Source organism: Passer montanus, unplaced genomic scaffold, assembly GCF_014805655.1.
Source record: "Passer montanus isolate IOZ18808 unplaced genomic scaffold, ASM1480565v1 scaffold18, whole genome shotgun sequence".
Classification (NCBI taxonomy): Eukaryota; Metazoa; Chordata; class Aves; order Passeriformes; family Passeridae; genus Passer; species Passer montanus.
Window position 1 is genome coordinate 13,608,313 of NW_024365381.1, and position 16,811 is coordinate 13,625,123.

Here is a 16,811-nt window from a genome sequence, read left to right on the forward strand (position 1 = left end):
AGCTTTTATTGTGATGGCAGCATTAGGTTTTGCTCAGATTCCAAGTTGTATGGTAATTAAAGTAAGGAAGCTGTTGGGAATGTGTGGCCAGAAGCAGGGAGGTGGCTAGGGCAGCTGCAGCACCTTCTTAAGACTTGCCATACAAACTGTGACACTGTACCTTAGAAGTGAGTTAGAAAGCAGCAGTGGCTGAGATTAGAAAACAGAATTTATTGGGGCACTCCCTTTAACAAGAGCAGAAAATGGAACTCAAACCTCTCTTTCTTGGGAACAACTTTACCAGTTGATGGAAGTCCAAACTCAGGTGTCTATCTCATTATTCTACTGTCTTTCCACTTGAATGAGCAAGTTTCTTTCTTTGTAATGTTTCCTCCTGTGATTCTGAAATGAGAATAAATTTTCTTCTTAGGTAACCCAGCACGGTAGGTTTCAGCTTTCTTTTTGTAAGAGTTTTGAATTTGTTTGAGATAGGTAGTCTGTCTTATCAAAGTCTTACCTATTGGGACACACAGCCATATTCACATCTTAATTAAAGAACTAGTGATGGATTTTCAGTCAGCGAAATGTGACACTTACATGTCTTGTCAGTCACAGCATTGTGATCTTAGCTTTGCATTATTGTCCTGCTTTCCTAGCTTACTTCAGCCCAACACATGGTGCCAAGCTTCTGAGCACAGACCAGCACAATGAAATCAGGGTTTACTCATCTTCAGACTGGACCAAACCACAGCATCTGATTCCACATCCACACAGGCAATTTCAGCACCTCACACCTATTAAGGTGAGTTAAGTCTAAGAGGAGCATCGTGCTTGGTGCTAGCAGCCATCTGCAAATCAAAAATGGTCTGATTTCTGGTCAAGATACTACACTGGTGGGTGGATATTTACACTGCTGCAACTCCCAGTGGAGCAGTGTTCTCAGGCTGTGGGTGGGATATACTAAGAGTTGTTCCCAGTGTCAGTTGTCTGGATTGTGTCAGTGCTGAGCTGAAACAGCTCTAAGCTCTCCATGACTCTGTTTCCTGATCAGGCAACGTGGCATCCTCGCTATGACCTCATTGTCGTAGGTCGCTACCCCGACCCCAAGTTCCCCGGGTACACGCTGAACGAGCTGCGCACCGTGGATGTGTTCGATGGAAACACCGGCGAGATGGTCTGTCAGCTCTACGATCCAAATGCTTCTGGGATCATCTCGGTGAGCTGTCAATAACACTGCTCTGTCTCTGGGAAAGAGGCATGGCCTAGGGACCAGAACCACATCCAGTTTACTTGTGACAGACTCATGCTGTCATGGGATATGGCTGCCAGTGTGAAGGTTGTTGGCAGAGGGTGCTCACATCCGGGATATGGCTGCCAGCTAAAACTGCTGACTCAAGCAGGGCTAGTCCATGGGCCTTTGTGGGATTTTTGTGATACTCTTAGGGAACATTGTTTTTCCAGATGGTTTGTTGCTGTTATATAAGCTGTGGTGCTCTTATGACTGTTACGTAAGCAGTGATGCTGTTACAGACTCTTGTGTTTTCATTTTCAGCTCAATAAATTTAACCCTATGGGAGACACACTGGCTTCTGGCATGGGTAAGTAAAGAGAACCTGGGGCACTAAATGTGTGGGTTCTAGTCCTAGAAAAGGGCTGGTTTGTTATTCCATGCCATCCATGAAGCAGTAGAAGAAAACAATGGAGGGGGGAAAGCGTTTTCCTGCTAGGCTGTGCTGTTTCCCTTTGTTTAGTTTATCTCATTTCCTACGCTGCAGAGCCAAGTTTAGTCAGCTTTTCACAGGCTGTGTGGGATTAAGTTAGCCAGCTATAGATTTAGGTCTTAGACCTGTGACAGATGACACTAGGAATTACATATATTTCTTAGATCAGATTTCCATGGCTATGTGGACACAGCATCTGCAATAACTATTTTTGCATCTGCTATACTTCAGAAATACCTTAGAAAAAGTCTTTTGAATTTCTGGCATTTAAGTGACACTGCCTAAGGTATTACAACTGATGTAGAGTTTCTGATATACGGTATTTAATTTTTCTTTTCAGGCTTTAATATTCTGATCTGGAACCAGGAGGAGATGGCAGCCAAGAAGCATGAACATCTCTTGAAAGCCATGACAAACGAGGAGATTGAACCGTGAGAGAACAGAGGATTGGAAGCTGGAGTTCATCCAGACATGGAGGGCAGAGGCAGGCAAACCCTGGCACAAGCAAACTAAAAAGCTAAGTTAATGTCTGGGGAGCTGTAGGAGATGAAAACAAAACGCAGTGATTCTAAACCACAGGGAAGGAAGTAAAAAGAGAGGGATCTAGAGAACTGCTTTAGTATTTTGATCCTTTCTCAATCCCAGCGTACAAACTCAGTTGTTGGCAATGGGCAGTATAAGCCATGCAGGGAATTAGACTTTGTCCTTCCTCCCCGGATCTGATGTTGCTTTCTTGATCCTCTTGGCCTCCCTTTCTAGAAAGTTGTGTCAGTACTTGGTTCCTCCAAGTGGAGTTACTACTCGTTTTCTGAGGCACTAGGAAAACTTCAAAGACGTTCCCAGATCTTGCTGAAGTTCCTGCTTTCAGCCTACCATATCTGTTTGTCATCACTTGTCAGAGGTTCCCATTTCCTGTAGTCTGCAGTGGAGCAGCTCATGACAGGGTCCCCAGCCTGTTCTAGCCCAGCCAAGTTGAGAAACCATTTGCTCTCAGGACTGACATCCTGAAAAGATAGAATGTTCACAGGGGTGAATTCATGGATAGCTTGGGTATCTTAGGAAACACCAAGCTCTCCCATATGCAAGCTTGAAAATGTGTTGGTCAAGACATCAGGCTTAGCCTGTTCTTTGCTTGCAGCTGTTTTAAGTGAACCACAAAGAACAGGATGCCAGAGGTCCTTATCATTGATTGCAAGGACAGTATGGAGCTGGGCACCTACTGATTCTGTAGTTTCTATTTTCAGAGTTCTAGGGTGTTTCTTGTCAATGATTAGGCATTTTTTTTCACCTATGCCTATGCGCTTCAGAATGTTTGATAAGAGTGTTATAAAACAGAAATGAGGGATTTCTTCCAAATACCCCTGCTCAGAGCCAGATCTCAAGACTGTTGTTAAAGGGTTAAGTTTTGCTTTTTCTACTTTGTTTACAAGGCTGTTGCTGTCCCAGAGGTTGATGGGATGGGATGGGCTCCAGGCCTGTGCAGATTCTCCACATTCACGTTTATAGTTTTGCAATATTAATATCAATAAAATTTTGTACTAAACTAAAATTCTTTGATAGAGTGGCTGCTTTGAGGATACTACTGAACTGCTTTTGCAGGGGAGGTTTTCTACAGGAGGGCTGAGACGTAGTACTGGGTCTGCAGCAGACCCCTCCAAGCTGGACAGCATTCATCATCAGCTGTATCCCTCAACAGCTGCTGCAGTCAAAACCAGTTTATGTCAAATCTCCCTGTGCGATGTGTGGAATTGTGAAACAGGGAATTCCTTTAGGGGGGTATGCTGCAGTAAATTCTGTCTGCTTTCCAACACTGAGGACACTGGTGCTAACCCTGTGAACTCCGAGAGAAGAGGAGTATCGTTCAGTGCGAAATTGATTTTAATAATGAAATGTATTGGAACAAGTACAGAAAGTCATTCACAGTCAAAATGTCTAAATCATCATAAAAACTTTTCTGTGTATGTGCAAAATTTGGTGCCTTTAAAAATAACAGGTCCTCTTAAATGCACTTTCTATTACCTCTTTCTTGTGCCTGTTCTCACAGGCAGTAGCTTTTTCTTTATGACTGTGTTGCTGTGCAGGAGACCTACTCTGTATCTTCAGAGGACAAAAAGGTGAGGAAGATGCTGAGAACAGCAAGCTGCTTCTGCTGATTTAGGGTTCCCATGCTGGCAGATGCTGATTACGGTGTGGAGAAAAGTCCCCACGGTACTCCTTAGGGGGAACAAAAGGAAATGTTTGTAACCTAAGAACTGGCTTCTGCATCCAAGAGGGGAAGGGAACTGCCCCAGAAAGGGAAGTAAAAGTAGGAAGTGAATGTGCAGTATCACCACGTGAAGAGCCTGTGCTTCTGGTGCCTGCTGCAGTCTCTCATTTTCTGCCAAAAACTACAAGGCAGGTAGTGAGCACTTGGTGTGAAGGTCTGTGCAGCAGCTGCAATGTACAGAGAGGCCAGGCTGGAGAAAGAATCACACTTTGGACAAAATGCCCAAGCGTGTCAAATAAAGGAATCCACAGTCACCTGCCAACTCTGATGCTTAACGTTTGTTGTCCATCCAGTAGGGAAGACAGGAAGAAAAACTACAGAACTTTGCATTTATCTAGTCTTAGGTAAACAGCTCTGCTACATCTCTTAAAAACAGCATAAAAACATTCTGCTAGTAAAGCATATTCCTTGGGCTGAAATCTGGACTACCTGGAGTACTGGATACTCCCTTTAACAGGTCCTTGAAGTTCAGATGTGGGAAGTAAAATTTAAACTTGGGATCTTTAGACAGAAACCAAGTTTCTTATCTAGAGGGACTTTCCTTTCTAGAGCCAACATTGCACAAGAAACAGAGTGTGAGTTTCTTCAGTCACAGGAATTGCTCTCTCTCATGAGAGAGTTTTTTTGGGTTTACTCTGATTCTACTCTGAGTGAAATCCTAGGATTGACTGAAAACTGCTAGGTTTTCAGGCTTGTCCTGATTTCAGTACAGTCCTCTCTTGACCCACAATGTGAAGAGAGGAAAAAAAGCCAGTTGCCAGCAGCAACTACTTGACAGCAACCTCAAGAAACACTTTACGTGTCTCCCATCATCTGCAGCAGTTCCCTCTGCATGGACAGTAGATGAGTCTTGGAGCATTGTTGGCGAGGTGCACCCCCAGCTCAAGTCCAGCCTTTCTACCATCAGCAGCCCTATGGTGTGAGGGAAAAGCACTCAAAGCAGGTTGACCCTGAAGAGAAATGCAACTGGATGCGGCAGCTGCTGCAGGCCCAAGCTTCTCTGCCACAGTCATGGTGAGTGGTAACATTTACAGTCACTTGAAAGGAGGAAAATTGAAACTGGCCATGTTAGGAATTGCAGACTGGGTAAGCTGTATGAGGACCAGGGCACCACACAGTACATTGGCTTGAAAATTAAGGTGTCATTTCCTTAGAGTAGCTCAGTTCTTTTTCTTGGTTATTTCTAAAGGACGTCACCTTTAGAAAGTATCCAGAAATCAAGTCCAGTTCTGTTCTGGGATGTAAAGGCCAAAATAGAAGAATGCTGAGTAACTGAAGGTGCCCAATCATCCGTAGGGGCAACACAGCTCCTTCCTACTGCCTGGGAAGGAGTTGAAGCAACTGTCAGGCCTGCTCTTCTCCTTCATTGGAAACGTGCCGGTAGCCAGGGGGCTGAGACTGTATGCGAAAGAGTACAGTCAAGAGGAGAATAATAAGGAGAAGGAGAATGGATCCACACACAGCCAAACCCACAAAGAGTTCTGTAAGGGAGAAAATAAGTGGTCAGCATGTTATCATCCAGACTTTCCCCTTCTGTCACACTCTGGTCAAGCCTAGGCTCACCTGTGTCATGCATGCTGCTTGACACCTTGCATTCTTGCTCCCAGTCCTGGGGAACAACAGGATCTGTGAGTTCTAAGAATCTTTGCAATGGGCATTTATGCTGACAGCCAGGGATTGTCAGTGGGAAGGGTTCCTTCCCACTCTCATTCCGGTAAAACATCTCCACGGAGAAGTTACTGAAAACGAAACAGAGCAAGGTGGTTTTTTTCGTCTAGTTGAAGTCATCCCTTCCCAAAAACTAAATGTGCACACCCTTTCCTTTATTCTGGTGATAAGTTTTCCTCATGAGTCTTCCACTAGGAGCAAGACTGCATGCCCCAGGAGTGGAGCCTAGCCTAGGTATCTAACCCTCGAGGTGAAATCACAGCAGATGTCTTTACTGCAGCCCTCACCCATCATCCTCTTGGTACAGTTCAAATAAATGACATGAGGCGTATGGTGCTTGGATCTTGTTGTAGACATCTAGAGCCATCTGCAGTGCCACAAGTGTGGTGTCATGCTGAGAAAGAGGGAAAAAAACCAAATCAGTCACCCTTAGGGATGTGGCACCGCAGCTCAGACTACACCAGTAATGGACAAGGCAGTGCTGAGGGATGTCACCTTTGTAACTTCCATCTGGAAAATGGGAGAGGAACTGTACTGCTAGAACAGTGGTCTGTGATGGTGCCAGAGAAGGGGAGGAAGTGAAACAGCCAGATATATACTGCACTGTTTTTCTGAGAATTAATCTCTAGAGAGCAATTTGGAAGAAATGCTTGACTTTCCAGGCAGTAGGCTGCTGGAAAGGGGAGACAACTGTATCCACGCTTCTCAAACATCATATTTGAGTAACATCAACCCATCTAGCAAATAAATAGTGTCTCTCTAAAGTCTGCCAGTCTCATTCATGAGCCTGAGCTAACAGGAATAAGGACACATTGGGAATTTTCCTCAGGGATCCCACAAGAACAATGCCAGATACTGCATCTCCCACCCAGTCAGAGGCCAAGATGCATGTCCTGATCACTGCATGGGCTGTAGGGAAGCTAGAAGGGGTTAAAACTATCACCAAGTCCCAATACCCTGTAAGCAGAAGGAGATGGCTAAAAGCCAGTCCCAGTTCTAACTTACTGCTGAATAGGCAAGTAGTTTTAGGTTTTGATGGGCAGAAGCATTTGCTGCTTTGGTTAGGTTTTTCCTTATGTGATCCAGCAGGACCCCTGAGGAAAGAGAACAGCTGGTAAGAGGCAAAAGCCAGACAGAGCAGCATGAGGCTCCCTCCCAGGTGCACTCACCGCCTTGCAGACGAGCTTTTTCTATCTGATTGTGGATCCCAAACAGAAATTCAAAACCAAAGTCTTTTAGTTCCTTCAAATGAGCCATGACTTCTGGAGTCACCCATCCAGGCAAATCCATTTTGTGTGCTTGCTTGAAAGAGAAACAGAATATTCATGTGCAGGTAGCACAGGTCACAGAGAAGAGGAGGGTGTCTGGACACCTGGCCATACTGCTGCTGCCTTCCTACACTATTTTAAATATGCAATATGCCCCTTTCCCATTTGTGCTTCTGACCTCACACTGCTATGCTGCATACAAAGAATATATGTGTGTTTTGATGTTGTTCCAAAAAATAGTAATGAGAAGAATAAAGACTGCAACCTAGGACTACATTTCTGTGAAAGCACAGCTGGAATGCAAGGTTATGTTGGAATTGATACAGTAATCTTGGGGCATTAACTTTTTATGTGGCTAATTCTGCCCTGCAGATGGCATGCAGTCAAAGAAAAAAAAACCAGATAAGCGAGTGAACTCAGAGTTTCTGGTGTACCTGCACCTGTTTCCCTGGAGGCTCTGAGGGCCACTGAAAGACACTAGACAAAGTTAGCAAGTGCTCTGTGGACAGAACAGTGGGATGCACCACTGACAAAGCCGTGTATTCAAACCCAGGAGCCCAAGAACTGGAAACCAAGAGAAGAACTTGCTTTGCAGCCAACCTATTACATGAAAGGATTAGTTATAACGGCAGACAAACAGCCGTTGTGGTTTCCCAAACCATTACTGAGAACAATTTTCTTTGCCACATCCCATTAGACTTCCAGAAGTTGAGGCTGAATATCCTTAAGGGCCCATTCTGTCTGAGTGGTTCAGAGAAATTCCATCAGCAGCTTAGGTATTTAGTTAGTTCTTCATTAATTTACAAAGAGAATAGCCAGTAAGTTCAGCTATTTCTTGGACTTTTTTATTGTCTCCATCCAGATAGCAGAATGACTCTACTGGTTCAGGTGAGAAAAACAATCCTCTTCAGGGCACTTTTTGCATGACTTACTAAAAAGGAGGAAGACCAAAGTAGCTGAAGAGACCAATCAGCCTGAGGGTACAGTTCTGAGTGAGAAATACTCTTTCCTTAACAACATTCTGGTTTTGCTTTGGGACTGTGGGCTGTTCTCCAAGTTCTTGGGGATTATAGTGGTTGTCAGCTTGCCTTCCAGGCCCAATCTGCAGACTCATTAAGTGACTCTTGAAAATGAAGATCTGAAATTCTTGATCTCTCTGACCAAAGGATATTTTTTTTACCAATAGAAGTCGATTCACTGTGATTGTTACAAGACAGGAATTGAGGTTTGTGAGACAAAGGGCAGATTTGCATGGTACAATGCAGCTCTGGACTGGAATATTCTCAGCTTGTAGCAACCCAAGCTGCTACTTTACATAGAAAAGTGCAATTCCCTGCTGATTTATCTTTTACACCCCCAAAATAGTGCACACCACTGTACACCACTGCCAGCAAGTGAAGCAGTCTTGTACACTCATAGAATTAGTGTGACACAGTGTCAAAATGCTTTGGTTTACTGTGTCCATAATTCAATAATTCACTAGTTTGACATGAAAGATCATGCTGTACAATTATATACCAAGAAACTTGTGTGTAACAACTTTAAGTATCCTGGATATGTGACCTTTAGTTTAGCATTACCACAGCACAGCTAACTCAATTTCTGCTTTTGTTTAAGTCTTCATGAGATGTCCTTTCAACAGAAATCAACTCAAATCCTGAGTTTGGTGCCCCCATCGCAAATGGTAAAGGGTAACATCTGTCTCTAGAGTCTTTCTCTGACAAAGGAAAATATGTCAAAAACAGACGTGAGTGAACCCCACTTAACTTAGGATAGCATTATTTTCTTTTAGATATGGCATTAAAATAAGCACAGAAAGAAATGTGATTGATTTAAAGAACCAGAGAGGTAGATGTAGCACCAGGAATAGTCCTAATTAAGGTCCCAACTTAAATAATAAATTTAATGTTTCTTCAGTTTGCAGAGATCTCATTTCTACCGTATTGGACTTAGGCTTGTCAACAGACCATCTAAAGATTTCAGATTGCAGTCATTTTGTAGTGACTTTCAAGAGATAGATATTATGCTGTCCCACCAATACATATGGTGGGACTTTTTCTCATTCTGACATGATATATATCTGAGCTACAGAGTGGGAGGTATAGGGTGCAAAACCAGGTAATTCTTGGCACATGTCTCTAGTGAGTGGGAAGTGTTATTATTCTGAAATTAGAACATTACTTCTAATTGTAGGGTGAAAAGTTGTTTCATGGGATTTTGTAAAATAATTTCCACCAAACTCACTGAATCCTAAGGACCAGATTCCAGTGGGTGTAAGATGATGGCCAGACTTACTTCACAGAACAGCGTGTCATACACACTCCATACACTCTCGAGAGAGATATCCCGGATCCCAGTCTCCTTTGCCACCATCTGCAGGAATTGCTGTAGGTTGGAGAAAAGAGAAAGATCTTCAGTTTTCTAACCTCATACTGTATTATATGCATTGGTATCCCTTCCCTTTTCTCAGAGCTTTGATTATACGGAGGTGATAACTACAAGCCTAGAACCACCTTACCTCATGTAAACAATCACTTACCCAATTCTCTTTGGTCTTATTTATGTATTCTGCTGAGTGCCGTGTTTCAGTCTGCAGCTGTTCATACCGTGGACAAGGGGTCAAAGGGAACTTCAGTAGCTGGGCAGAGACAAGAGCAGCCAGGTCACCAAGAATGCTAGAGTACAGAATTTGCAGTAAACATGCACAACTGTAATGGAACCCTGACTGCATCTATAAACAGCCTCAGGTACTGCCTGCTCCATACTCCCAATCATGTGTGGTCTGCTCAGGTGTTACACCTGACATGCTGACTGAACCCAGCCCCTGAATTCTCTCATCTTTTTCTGAAAATATGAAAACCTCTGCAAGGTAGGTCCCAGGAGAAGTTCAAGACAATCTGAATCAAGACTATAGCAAATATTTTTGGACACTACACTACTTGAGTGGTCAATACATGTCTTTGAGATGAACTTACCCTTTCGTCAGACTCGGGGACTGTGTGCACAGGGATAGGCTGCCAGGAGATGTTAGGGTTGAACATCTCTTGTCCTCCTGGGGGATAGAGGCCTGCCAGATTGGCCTCTGCACTCATCAGTGTCCGATCACAGTCTGTGCTGCGGATGAAGATCTGCCAGGACAGGGACAGGGCACCGTTACTGACGCTCCTGCAAGTGGTGATGCTCAGGCACAGATGATGCACTCGCCCAGGAACACTGCCAAGTCCCTGCAGCTGCTCACAGACAGCAGGGGAATAGGAGTCAAAGGGACAGAGCCTGCTGATGTTGGCCTGGACAGAACTGTAAGGGCACACACAAAGACAATCTGCTGTCTAATACTGGAGCTGTCTGGTCTGGATCAATGGGATACCCAGGTGCACTGTGCAGAGGTTAGAGATAGAAAGGAGTCTGAGTCTGAGGAAGGGTCAGAGAAGAGGAAGACAAAGATGCAGGAAACTATGGGTACAGATAGGAAATGTGCTATATTTGCATAGCAGGACTGAGGCAAACTCCTGCATTCTGCTGTCAGTTCTAGGAATGACTTGACTGTGCTCAGGAAGAGAAATGGCTTCTTCAAGCCTCAGTTTTTCCATCTGAGAAACAAAGACAAGAGTGATCTAACAGAAGAGTAAACAAAAATACGGAGGGCTGGGGTTTTATTTGATTATTGTGGGCTCTTGGGATTAATGGGCCAAGACTTGACCATTCTAGAGTTCAGAAGAGACAGTTCTGACCCAGGAAAAAGGAGAAATGAGAAAAATACAGCAATGTTCAGAAGGTCAAAATGGCAAAACTTTTAGTATTCTTGTATCTGTGTACTGAAAACAGTTAAGGGTAAACTAGAGAAACAAGAGGAACAACAGGAATTCCATATAAAGGAATGTCCCAGGAAAGAGCATGTTTGATCTGAAACAAGAACAAAAAGTCTGAAGAATGAAATGTAAAGACAGTGATTTTTTTAAGTGTTAGGACAGAAACATAAAATATACATACTCTGTATAATCTCTCTCATGTGAAGTGTACCTCAGAAATTTTACAGTCACAAGAAAAAACCCAACTGGTCTTTTCTCTGACATCAGTGTCTGCCCACTTTTAACTCTTAACAGTGGCTTGAAAAAACTGACCCTGTACTCATTAGACAGGTTTGCTTTTATCCTTGGTAAGCTCTGAAGAAATGAGATATTTTAAAAGATAAGGACCTAATTCTAGAAGTATCATAAAAACCCCAAGCAATTAAGGCCTGAGTGTACATGCTTTCTTCAGCACCTTTTGCCAGGCTCCAGCCTGTTGCTGAGTCAGGTGACAGACGGTCATATGGTGTCACCCAGAGGCAACACTTCTTACAAGGGAGGTTGCTCAACTTGAGCAAGGGTTCAGGCTTGGTTAGCAGAACAGCTTTTGTTTGCACATCTTGGTTTGGTTTTTTTTCTCAAGCAAGAGAAGGAAAAGAGTTCCAACTCACAGAAGCTGTATAAGAGTGAAGTATGTTTGGAAAGGAAATACTGAGGATAGTTAAAGGATCTGTGTTTGAGCCAATGCTGGAAGTTTTGTTGATGAAGTAAATGTCAAAGAAGGGATGTAATCTGAACTGTGACAAGCTGGGTTCTTACTGGGAAGCCCTAGAAGGGGAGAAACAAGGAAAAGTGTATGGGATTCTTAGTTTGCCCCATCTGTTCAGTCAGCTTAATTGAGCTCAGATAAAATAACTGAAGTGGTGCAGAGCCTGTAGTGGGACAAGGGGCCTTGGCTGCCTGCTGTCCATCTGAACCAGCCTCTCATTTGGACACCTGTTCAATTGATTCAGTACCAGTTGATTATTAGCAGAGGTACTTGGGAGGATTTTTGATTTCCTTACTTTTTTAATCTTTTATAATTTAATTTTAATCTTTTATAATGTGCTTAGTACACGGTTCCACAAGGGCTCTGTGACTTTTTCCAAAATAAACCTACCAGTTTCTCAAGAACTATTATAAAATGTGAGGACATCCTAATGAGAGAGAGGGGAATTAATGGCTTTGGGCTACTGTCAATACTTTACAGTTGAAAGGAAATGAGAGGGTCATTGCTGGTCAGTGACTACTACTAATAGCTACAGGCTCTGGTAAGATTGTACCTCAAGTGCACTGGGGAGGGTAGGGCCAACACGGGCTGCATTCTTGTGAGCTATTGTAACAGGAAAAAAAAAATCTCATAAGCTCCCTCATAAGCTCGAGTAAGAAACAAATACCAGCTACAACAAACACTATTGTTTAGTTCCCTGGACTTCAGAGTGAGCGGCTCGAACAGTCTCACAACTCGGGCTGGATTTGCCTTTGCACCCGGCGGCCAGACTCAGCACAGAGCCTGCCTTGGGCCCTTCTTCTTCTTCTTGCAGTGGGAACGGGCTAAGGGGCGAAAGTACTTGGAGACGAGTCCCGGCGCCGGCGTTTCCCGTCCCAAAGGAGCCACCCGCAGCCCTAGCCCGCGCGGCGGCCCGGGCCCACCGAGGGGCGGCCGAGAGCGCCGCTCCCCGAGCCGGGGGCTGGCACTGACCTCCTGCCGCCGGTACGTGTCGCTGAGGAAGTCGCGGTAGCGCCGCCGCAGGGCCTGGCCCAGCTCCCACTGCTGCCGCATCCCCACCTGCAACGGCACCGGGCGTCAGCGGCGGTCCGGACCCCGGCGCGGCCCCCGCCGCCCGCCCCGCCTCGCACCGCACCTGCGTGAGCTGCCCGAATCCCTGGGGCCAGGCGCTCTCCTGGTACGGGTCCCGCGGGAAGGCCTTGATGGGCGAGCGGTCTCCGTGCCGGTACACCTGCGGGCGGCACAGCGTCACCCCGGCCCTGCCCGGCCATCCCGGCCCGGCCCGGCTCCCCCCGCGTCCCCCCGTCCCCCTCACCAGCGTCACGAAGCGGAGGCTGCGGGCCCGGGCGGGCAGCGGCTGCAGGCACAGCGCCAGCAGCAGCAGGACGGCACCGCCCCGCCCGCCCGCCATAGCGCTCGCACACCGCCCGGAACCGAGCGCCGCCGGCCGCCGGCCTGCGCGGACGGCGTTTCGCAGCGCACAGCCCCGGCCGCGCTGCCGGCCCTGCGCCCGCCCCCGAGGAGGAGGATCCCGGCGGCGGGACAGCCCCGCTCGGCCCCCGAGCCGCCGCGTCGGGCCCGCCGGGCTGGAGGCGCTGGGCTCCGCTGTCAGCCCTGCTGAGGCTTCGCCCCGGGCTGCAGCCGCGGAGGCGCTCGGTAGGAGCGGGAATGAGGGCGCAGCGGTGCGCGGTAGCGCCGCCGCAGGGCCTGGCCCAGCTCCCACTGCTGCCGCATCCCCACCTGCAACGGCACCGGGCGTCAGCGGCGGTCCGGACCCCGGCGCGGCCCCCGCCGCCCGCCCCGCCTCGCACCGCACCTGCGTGAGCTGCCCGAATCCCTGGGGCCAGGCGCTCTCCTGGTACGGGTCCCGCGGGAAGGCCTTGATGGGCGAGCGGTCTCCGTGCCGGTACACCTGCGGGCGGCACAGCGTCACCCCGGCCCTGCCCGGCCATCCCGGCCCGGCCCGGCTCCCCCCGCGTCCCCCCGTCCCCCTCACCAGCGTCACGAAGCGGAGGCTGCGGGCCCGGGCGGGCAGCGGCTGCAGGCACAGCGCCAGCAGCAGCAGGACGGCACCGCCCCGCCCGCCCGCCATAGCGCTCGCACACCGCCCGGAACCGAGCGCCGCCGGCCGCCGGCCTGCGCGGACGGCGTTTCGCAGCGCACAGCCCCGGCCGCGCTGCCGGCCCTGCGCCCGCCCCCGAGGAGGAGGATCCCGGCGGCGGGACAGCCCCGCTCGGCCCCCGAGCCGCCGCGTCGGGCCCGCCGGGCTGGAGGCGCTGGGCTCCGCTGTCAGCCCTGCTGAGGCTTCGCCCCGGGCTGCAGCCGCGGAGGCGCTCGGTAGGAGCGGGAATGAGGGCGCAGCGGTGTCACCCCCGCCGCAGCTTCGCTCCGGGACACGAGGTTTCAGTGTTCTGGCGCTGTGCTCCTGGGTAAACTCGTGGGCAGAAGTAGGGACGGCGGCCTGGCGCGCACTGCCCGGCAGCCGGGGGTCGCTCATCGTCGCATCCCTCGGGTCAGCCTGAGCATGCCCGTGTGGAGCGGAAAGCTGCAAAGAGGCTGCGCAGCGTTGCCGGGTTTTGCCCAGTTTTGGTTGTTCTTTACGAAACTTGGTCGAATTAGGCGAGTGTGAGACGAAATGCGGCTTCTGCTGCCGCCTGTGCATCCGCTGGATCGCTGGCCGAAGATCTCGTAGGTGCCGTGTAGAGGGAATCATAGGCAGTTAAATGAATTTAGTGCTACTTAGTGTTTGTCTCCCCGCAGAAGCGCATAGAGGGAGGTGAATGAGGTTCTCAGCTATCTCTTTTTTAAGAAAAGAGGGAAACGTGACTCTCGCGTTTGCAAAGAAATCTTGGAGTCATGAAGCACAGCGGCTCATAACCCAGCTCTTTTGTACCTGTTTATTTGCTTAAAACCTTCCGTAGTTTGCAGGGTTAGAAAGCTGTGTGTAACGTCTCAATAAGGGTGCCAAATTGTTTGTGGAGCTGGGGGGTTATTTCAGGGCAGGGTTGGTGCAATACACGAGGCTCAGCTGGACGGAAAAACGTGTTCAATTTGCTCATGCTCGAATACCTAGTGAATTTAAACTGAATTCTATTTCCCATCTCTAGGACAGCACGAAGCCGCGTTCTTTTTTTGTTGTTTTTTTTTTTCTTTTTCTTTGTTTGAAGCCGCGTTCTTTTTTTTTGTTGTTGTTGTTTTTTTTTTTTTGTTTTTTTTTTTCTTTGTTTACCGATACCGCACCACTGAGGAAGTTCTTGGCGAGTGCTGCAAGAAAAAGGTTCTCTGCGGAGGGGAGAGAACCTGCGGCACCTGCTCTGGGATTGTGCCGTTGCTGCTGCTGGTTTTGCTCCGCTGCTGCTGCTGGGCTGAGGGTGGGCCGGCGGGCCCCGTACGCTCCCACCGCCGGGAATCACCCGCGCCCGGAGCCTTCGGGACCCGCGGGGGCGGAGCGGGGCGGGCGGCGCCTGCACGTGACCCGGGCCCGCGTGACATCACGGCAGCTCCGCCGCGGCGCCGGGAAGAGCGCCGGGAGCAGCGGCGGGAGCAGCGCCGGGCCGGGCCGCCCCTCCCGCCCGCGGCTCGGGCACCTGCGCTACGGGGGGCGGCGGCCGCGCATCGCCGGGAGCCGCGGCCCACGCCGGTAACTTTTCGCGCTGGCTCTCGGGGCGGCGGCGTCTCCTTCTCGCCGCCCGCGGGGCCGTGACTCACGGCGGGGGACGTGGACGCGCTGTCCCGCCCCGCGGCCTGCGCCGGCCCGAGCGCCGCAGCGTTCCCTGCGACCCGGAGCCGGCGGCGCAGCGACGCCCGCCCGCGTCCTGCTGCCGGCCGGGCCGGGCGGCGCTGGAAGGTGCTGGAAGGAAGAGGGACGGCGGCGGCCCGTCCCGCTGAGGCACCCGTGGCCTGGCGGGGTGCGGGCCGGGCCGGCGGCGGCACCCGAGAGGGGCCCGGCGGACGGGAGGGAAGGGGTCACTGTCTCGGCCTGGCTCCGGAGCCCGGCGCCGGCCGTCGTGCGCGGCCGCGCTGTCGGAGGGAGTCCCTTTGCTAAGGGGGTCAGAGGCGGCTGGGGAGTGGTGTCAGTTCCTGGTGGCTGTTGTCCTGCGCCTGAGGAGCCCGGGTTTCTGTCCGCTGTCTCCGGACGTGCTGTCAGGAGATGTTTACTTGCTTTGTGGTAACTTGTTAGCTTTCCTCTCTGCTCAGCTTGAAGTTCTCTGTGTCATTCACCTGTTGCATCCTGTCAACCCAGGTCGCGAGTTTTCTAGGACAGAAACTTGCCTGTATGGCTGTTAGTTTGCATGGTGCTGTTGAAAGGTAACTTTGCTTACATTGGTGGTTACTCTTCACTGTGCTCTTTCACTGTCGCTTATGCTGCTAAAGTCCACAGATCTGTCAAGACAGGGTTTTGTTATGGGCTGGAAGCAAACCTTGGATCACCAGTGAAAGACAAATGCTCTGTCTCCTGAAAATTCCTTCCCTTCTTTTCATTTTCCTAAAGGGACAGCTGGGTTCTTCCCTGCAAGGCTTTTTTGAGGGAGTCTCCAACACTGAGTCACGTTTCTGACTAACAGTTTGGATCACTGTGTGTCAGACAGTTTCTGGCTATGACTGCAGGTTATGTTTGTCTGTAGGGAAGAGTCCTCTCAGATCTGCTTCATGTTCCAAGGTACATGGAGTTGATCTGCTGTTCCTGGGTGTCAGAGAGAAGGCTATACCTGAGGACAGACAAAAGAAAACAGAAAACATGTTTTTTATTTCCTTTACTGAGTTGTGGGCTTGATTTATTTTTTTTAATTGAGTCTGAATCGAGACATAACCCCCTTGCTGAAAGAGCAAAACATTCCTTATATTTTAATTATGGAAACAAAAACTGTTTGAAAACTTCAGCCAGTTGTTGCTGAGCTCTACCCTTCTACGATTTGGGTTGTGGAAAGAGGGCATTGGATGTGGTACACATTGTGCCAGGACCAGGTGGAGATTGGCCTTGGTACACTTCTTTGTCACTGCACCTGTGGTGTATTCACCAGAAGATCCCACTGCTGCAAGGCTTGTGAGGGCAGACAGGCTGTGTGGCTTCCTGGTGTGACCCCTTTTTGAAATCCAGCACTTGCAGTGATACTTCTTTCTCATACGTGAATATGCCCGTGCATTCTTTTTGATACAGGAAGGCCGGCTTTTGCAGGAGAAAAAACAGGGTGAAAATATTTAACAACTTTCTCCCAGACCCCCAAAATAAAAGGTGGAGGAAATAAAGCTAAGCCAGCCTGAGGGAGGGTAGAAAATGGGTCGTTGTGGAGCTGCATGGGAGTTCTGTAGCTGCCAGAGGAAACTTGCAGCTGCTCCTGTTGTGAAGGGATG

General features: G+C 49.1%; 3 protein-coding genes across 6 annotated transcripts in view; 2 read left to right on the forward strand and 1 right to left on the reverse strand.

Moving 5' to 3' along the window:
- DDB2 (damage specific DNA binding protein 2) overlaps window positions 1-3,249 on the forward strand; it is a 17,598-nt gene extending 14,349 nt beyond the window's left edge. The window contains exons 8-11 of one of the 2 annotated variants that reach the window (XM_039705268.1): window positions 636-781; window positions 1,031-1,195; window positions 1,532-1,577; window positions 2,041-3,249. In XM_039705268.1, the coding sequence (XP_039561202.1) occupies window positions 636-781; window positions 1,031-1,195; window positions 1,532-1,577; window positions 2,041-2,135 (452 nt within the window). In that variant the 3' untranslated portion in view covers window positions 2,136-3,249. Of the gene's footprint in view, window positions 1-635; window positions 782-1,030; window positions 1,292-1,340; window positions 1,507-1,531; window positions 1,578-2,040 lie in introns of those variants that run through there. The other variant, XR_005627088.1, reaches the window with a different exon arrangement.
- Window positions 3,250-3,560: 311 nt separating this feature from the next.
- Window positions 3,561-13,854, reverse strand: ACP2 (acid phosphatase 2, lysosomal). 2 transcript variants are annotated; one of them, XM_039705276.1, is made up of 12 exons: window positions 13,804-13,854; window positions 12,775-13,125; window positions 12,595-12,690; window positions 12,432-12,518; window positions 9,878-10,030; window positions 9,442-9,540; window positions 9,198-9,287; window positions 6,804-6,936; window positions 6,640-6,728; window positions 5,922-6,028; window positions 5,530-5,705; window positions 3,561-5,447 (listed from the first exon to the last, which is right to left on the reverse strand). In XM_039705276.1, exons 2-12 carry the CDS (start codon window positions 12,868-12,870, stop codon window positions 5,311-5,313), a joined length of 1,263 nt encoding a protein of 420 aa, XP_039561210.1. In that variant the 5' UTR covers window positions 12,871-13,125; window positions 13,804-13,854; the 3' UTR covers window positions 3,561-5,310. The 2 variants fall into 2 exon arrangements, with proteins under 2 accessions (XP_039561210.1, XP_039561209.1); XM_039705275.1 differs by lacking the exons at window positions 12,595-12,690; window positions 12,775-13,125; window positions 13,804-13,854 and adding exons at window positions 13,276-13,371; window positions 13,456-13,589.
- NR1H3 (nuclear receptor subfamily 1 group H member 3) overlaps window positions 13,665-16,811 on the forward strand; it is a 30,649-nt gene continuing 27,502 nt past the window's right edge. Inside the window, exon 1 of one of the 2 annotated variants that reach the window (XM_039705278.1) lies at window positions 13,665-13,796. The gene's annotated coding sequence lies outside the window, so the exon portion shown is untranslated. Of the gene's footprint in view, window positions 13,797-14,950; window positions 15,100-16,811 lie in introns of those variants that run through there. The other variant, XM_039705277.1, reaches the window with a different exon arrangement.

Bases quoted from the DNA above. Each gene is read 5' to 3' on its own strand.
- ACP2 (XM_039705276.1), bottom strand. From the start codon at position 12,870: ATGGCGGGCGGGCGGGGCGGTGCCGTCCTGCTGCTGCTGGCGCTGTGC. The intron at 9,288-9,441 runs GTAAGTGATTGT...TCCAACCTACAG, and splicing joins ATAAGACCAAAGAGAATTGG to CAATTCCTGCAGATGGTGGC. The intron at 6,937-9,197 runs GTAAGTCTGGCC...TTCTCTTTCAAG, and splicing joins ATGACACGCTGTTCTGTGAA to CAAGCACACAAAATGGATTT.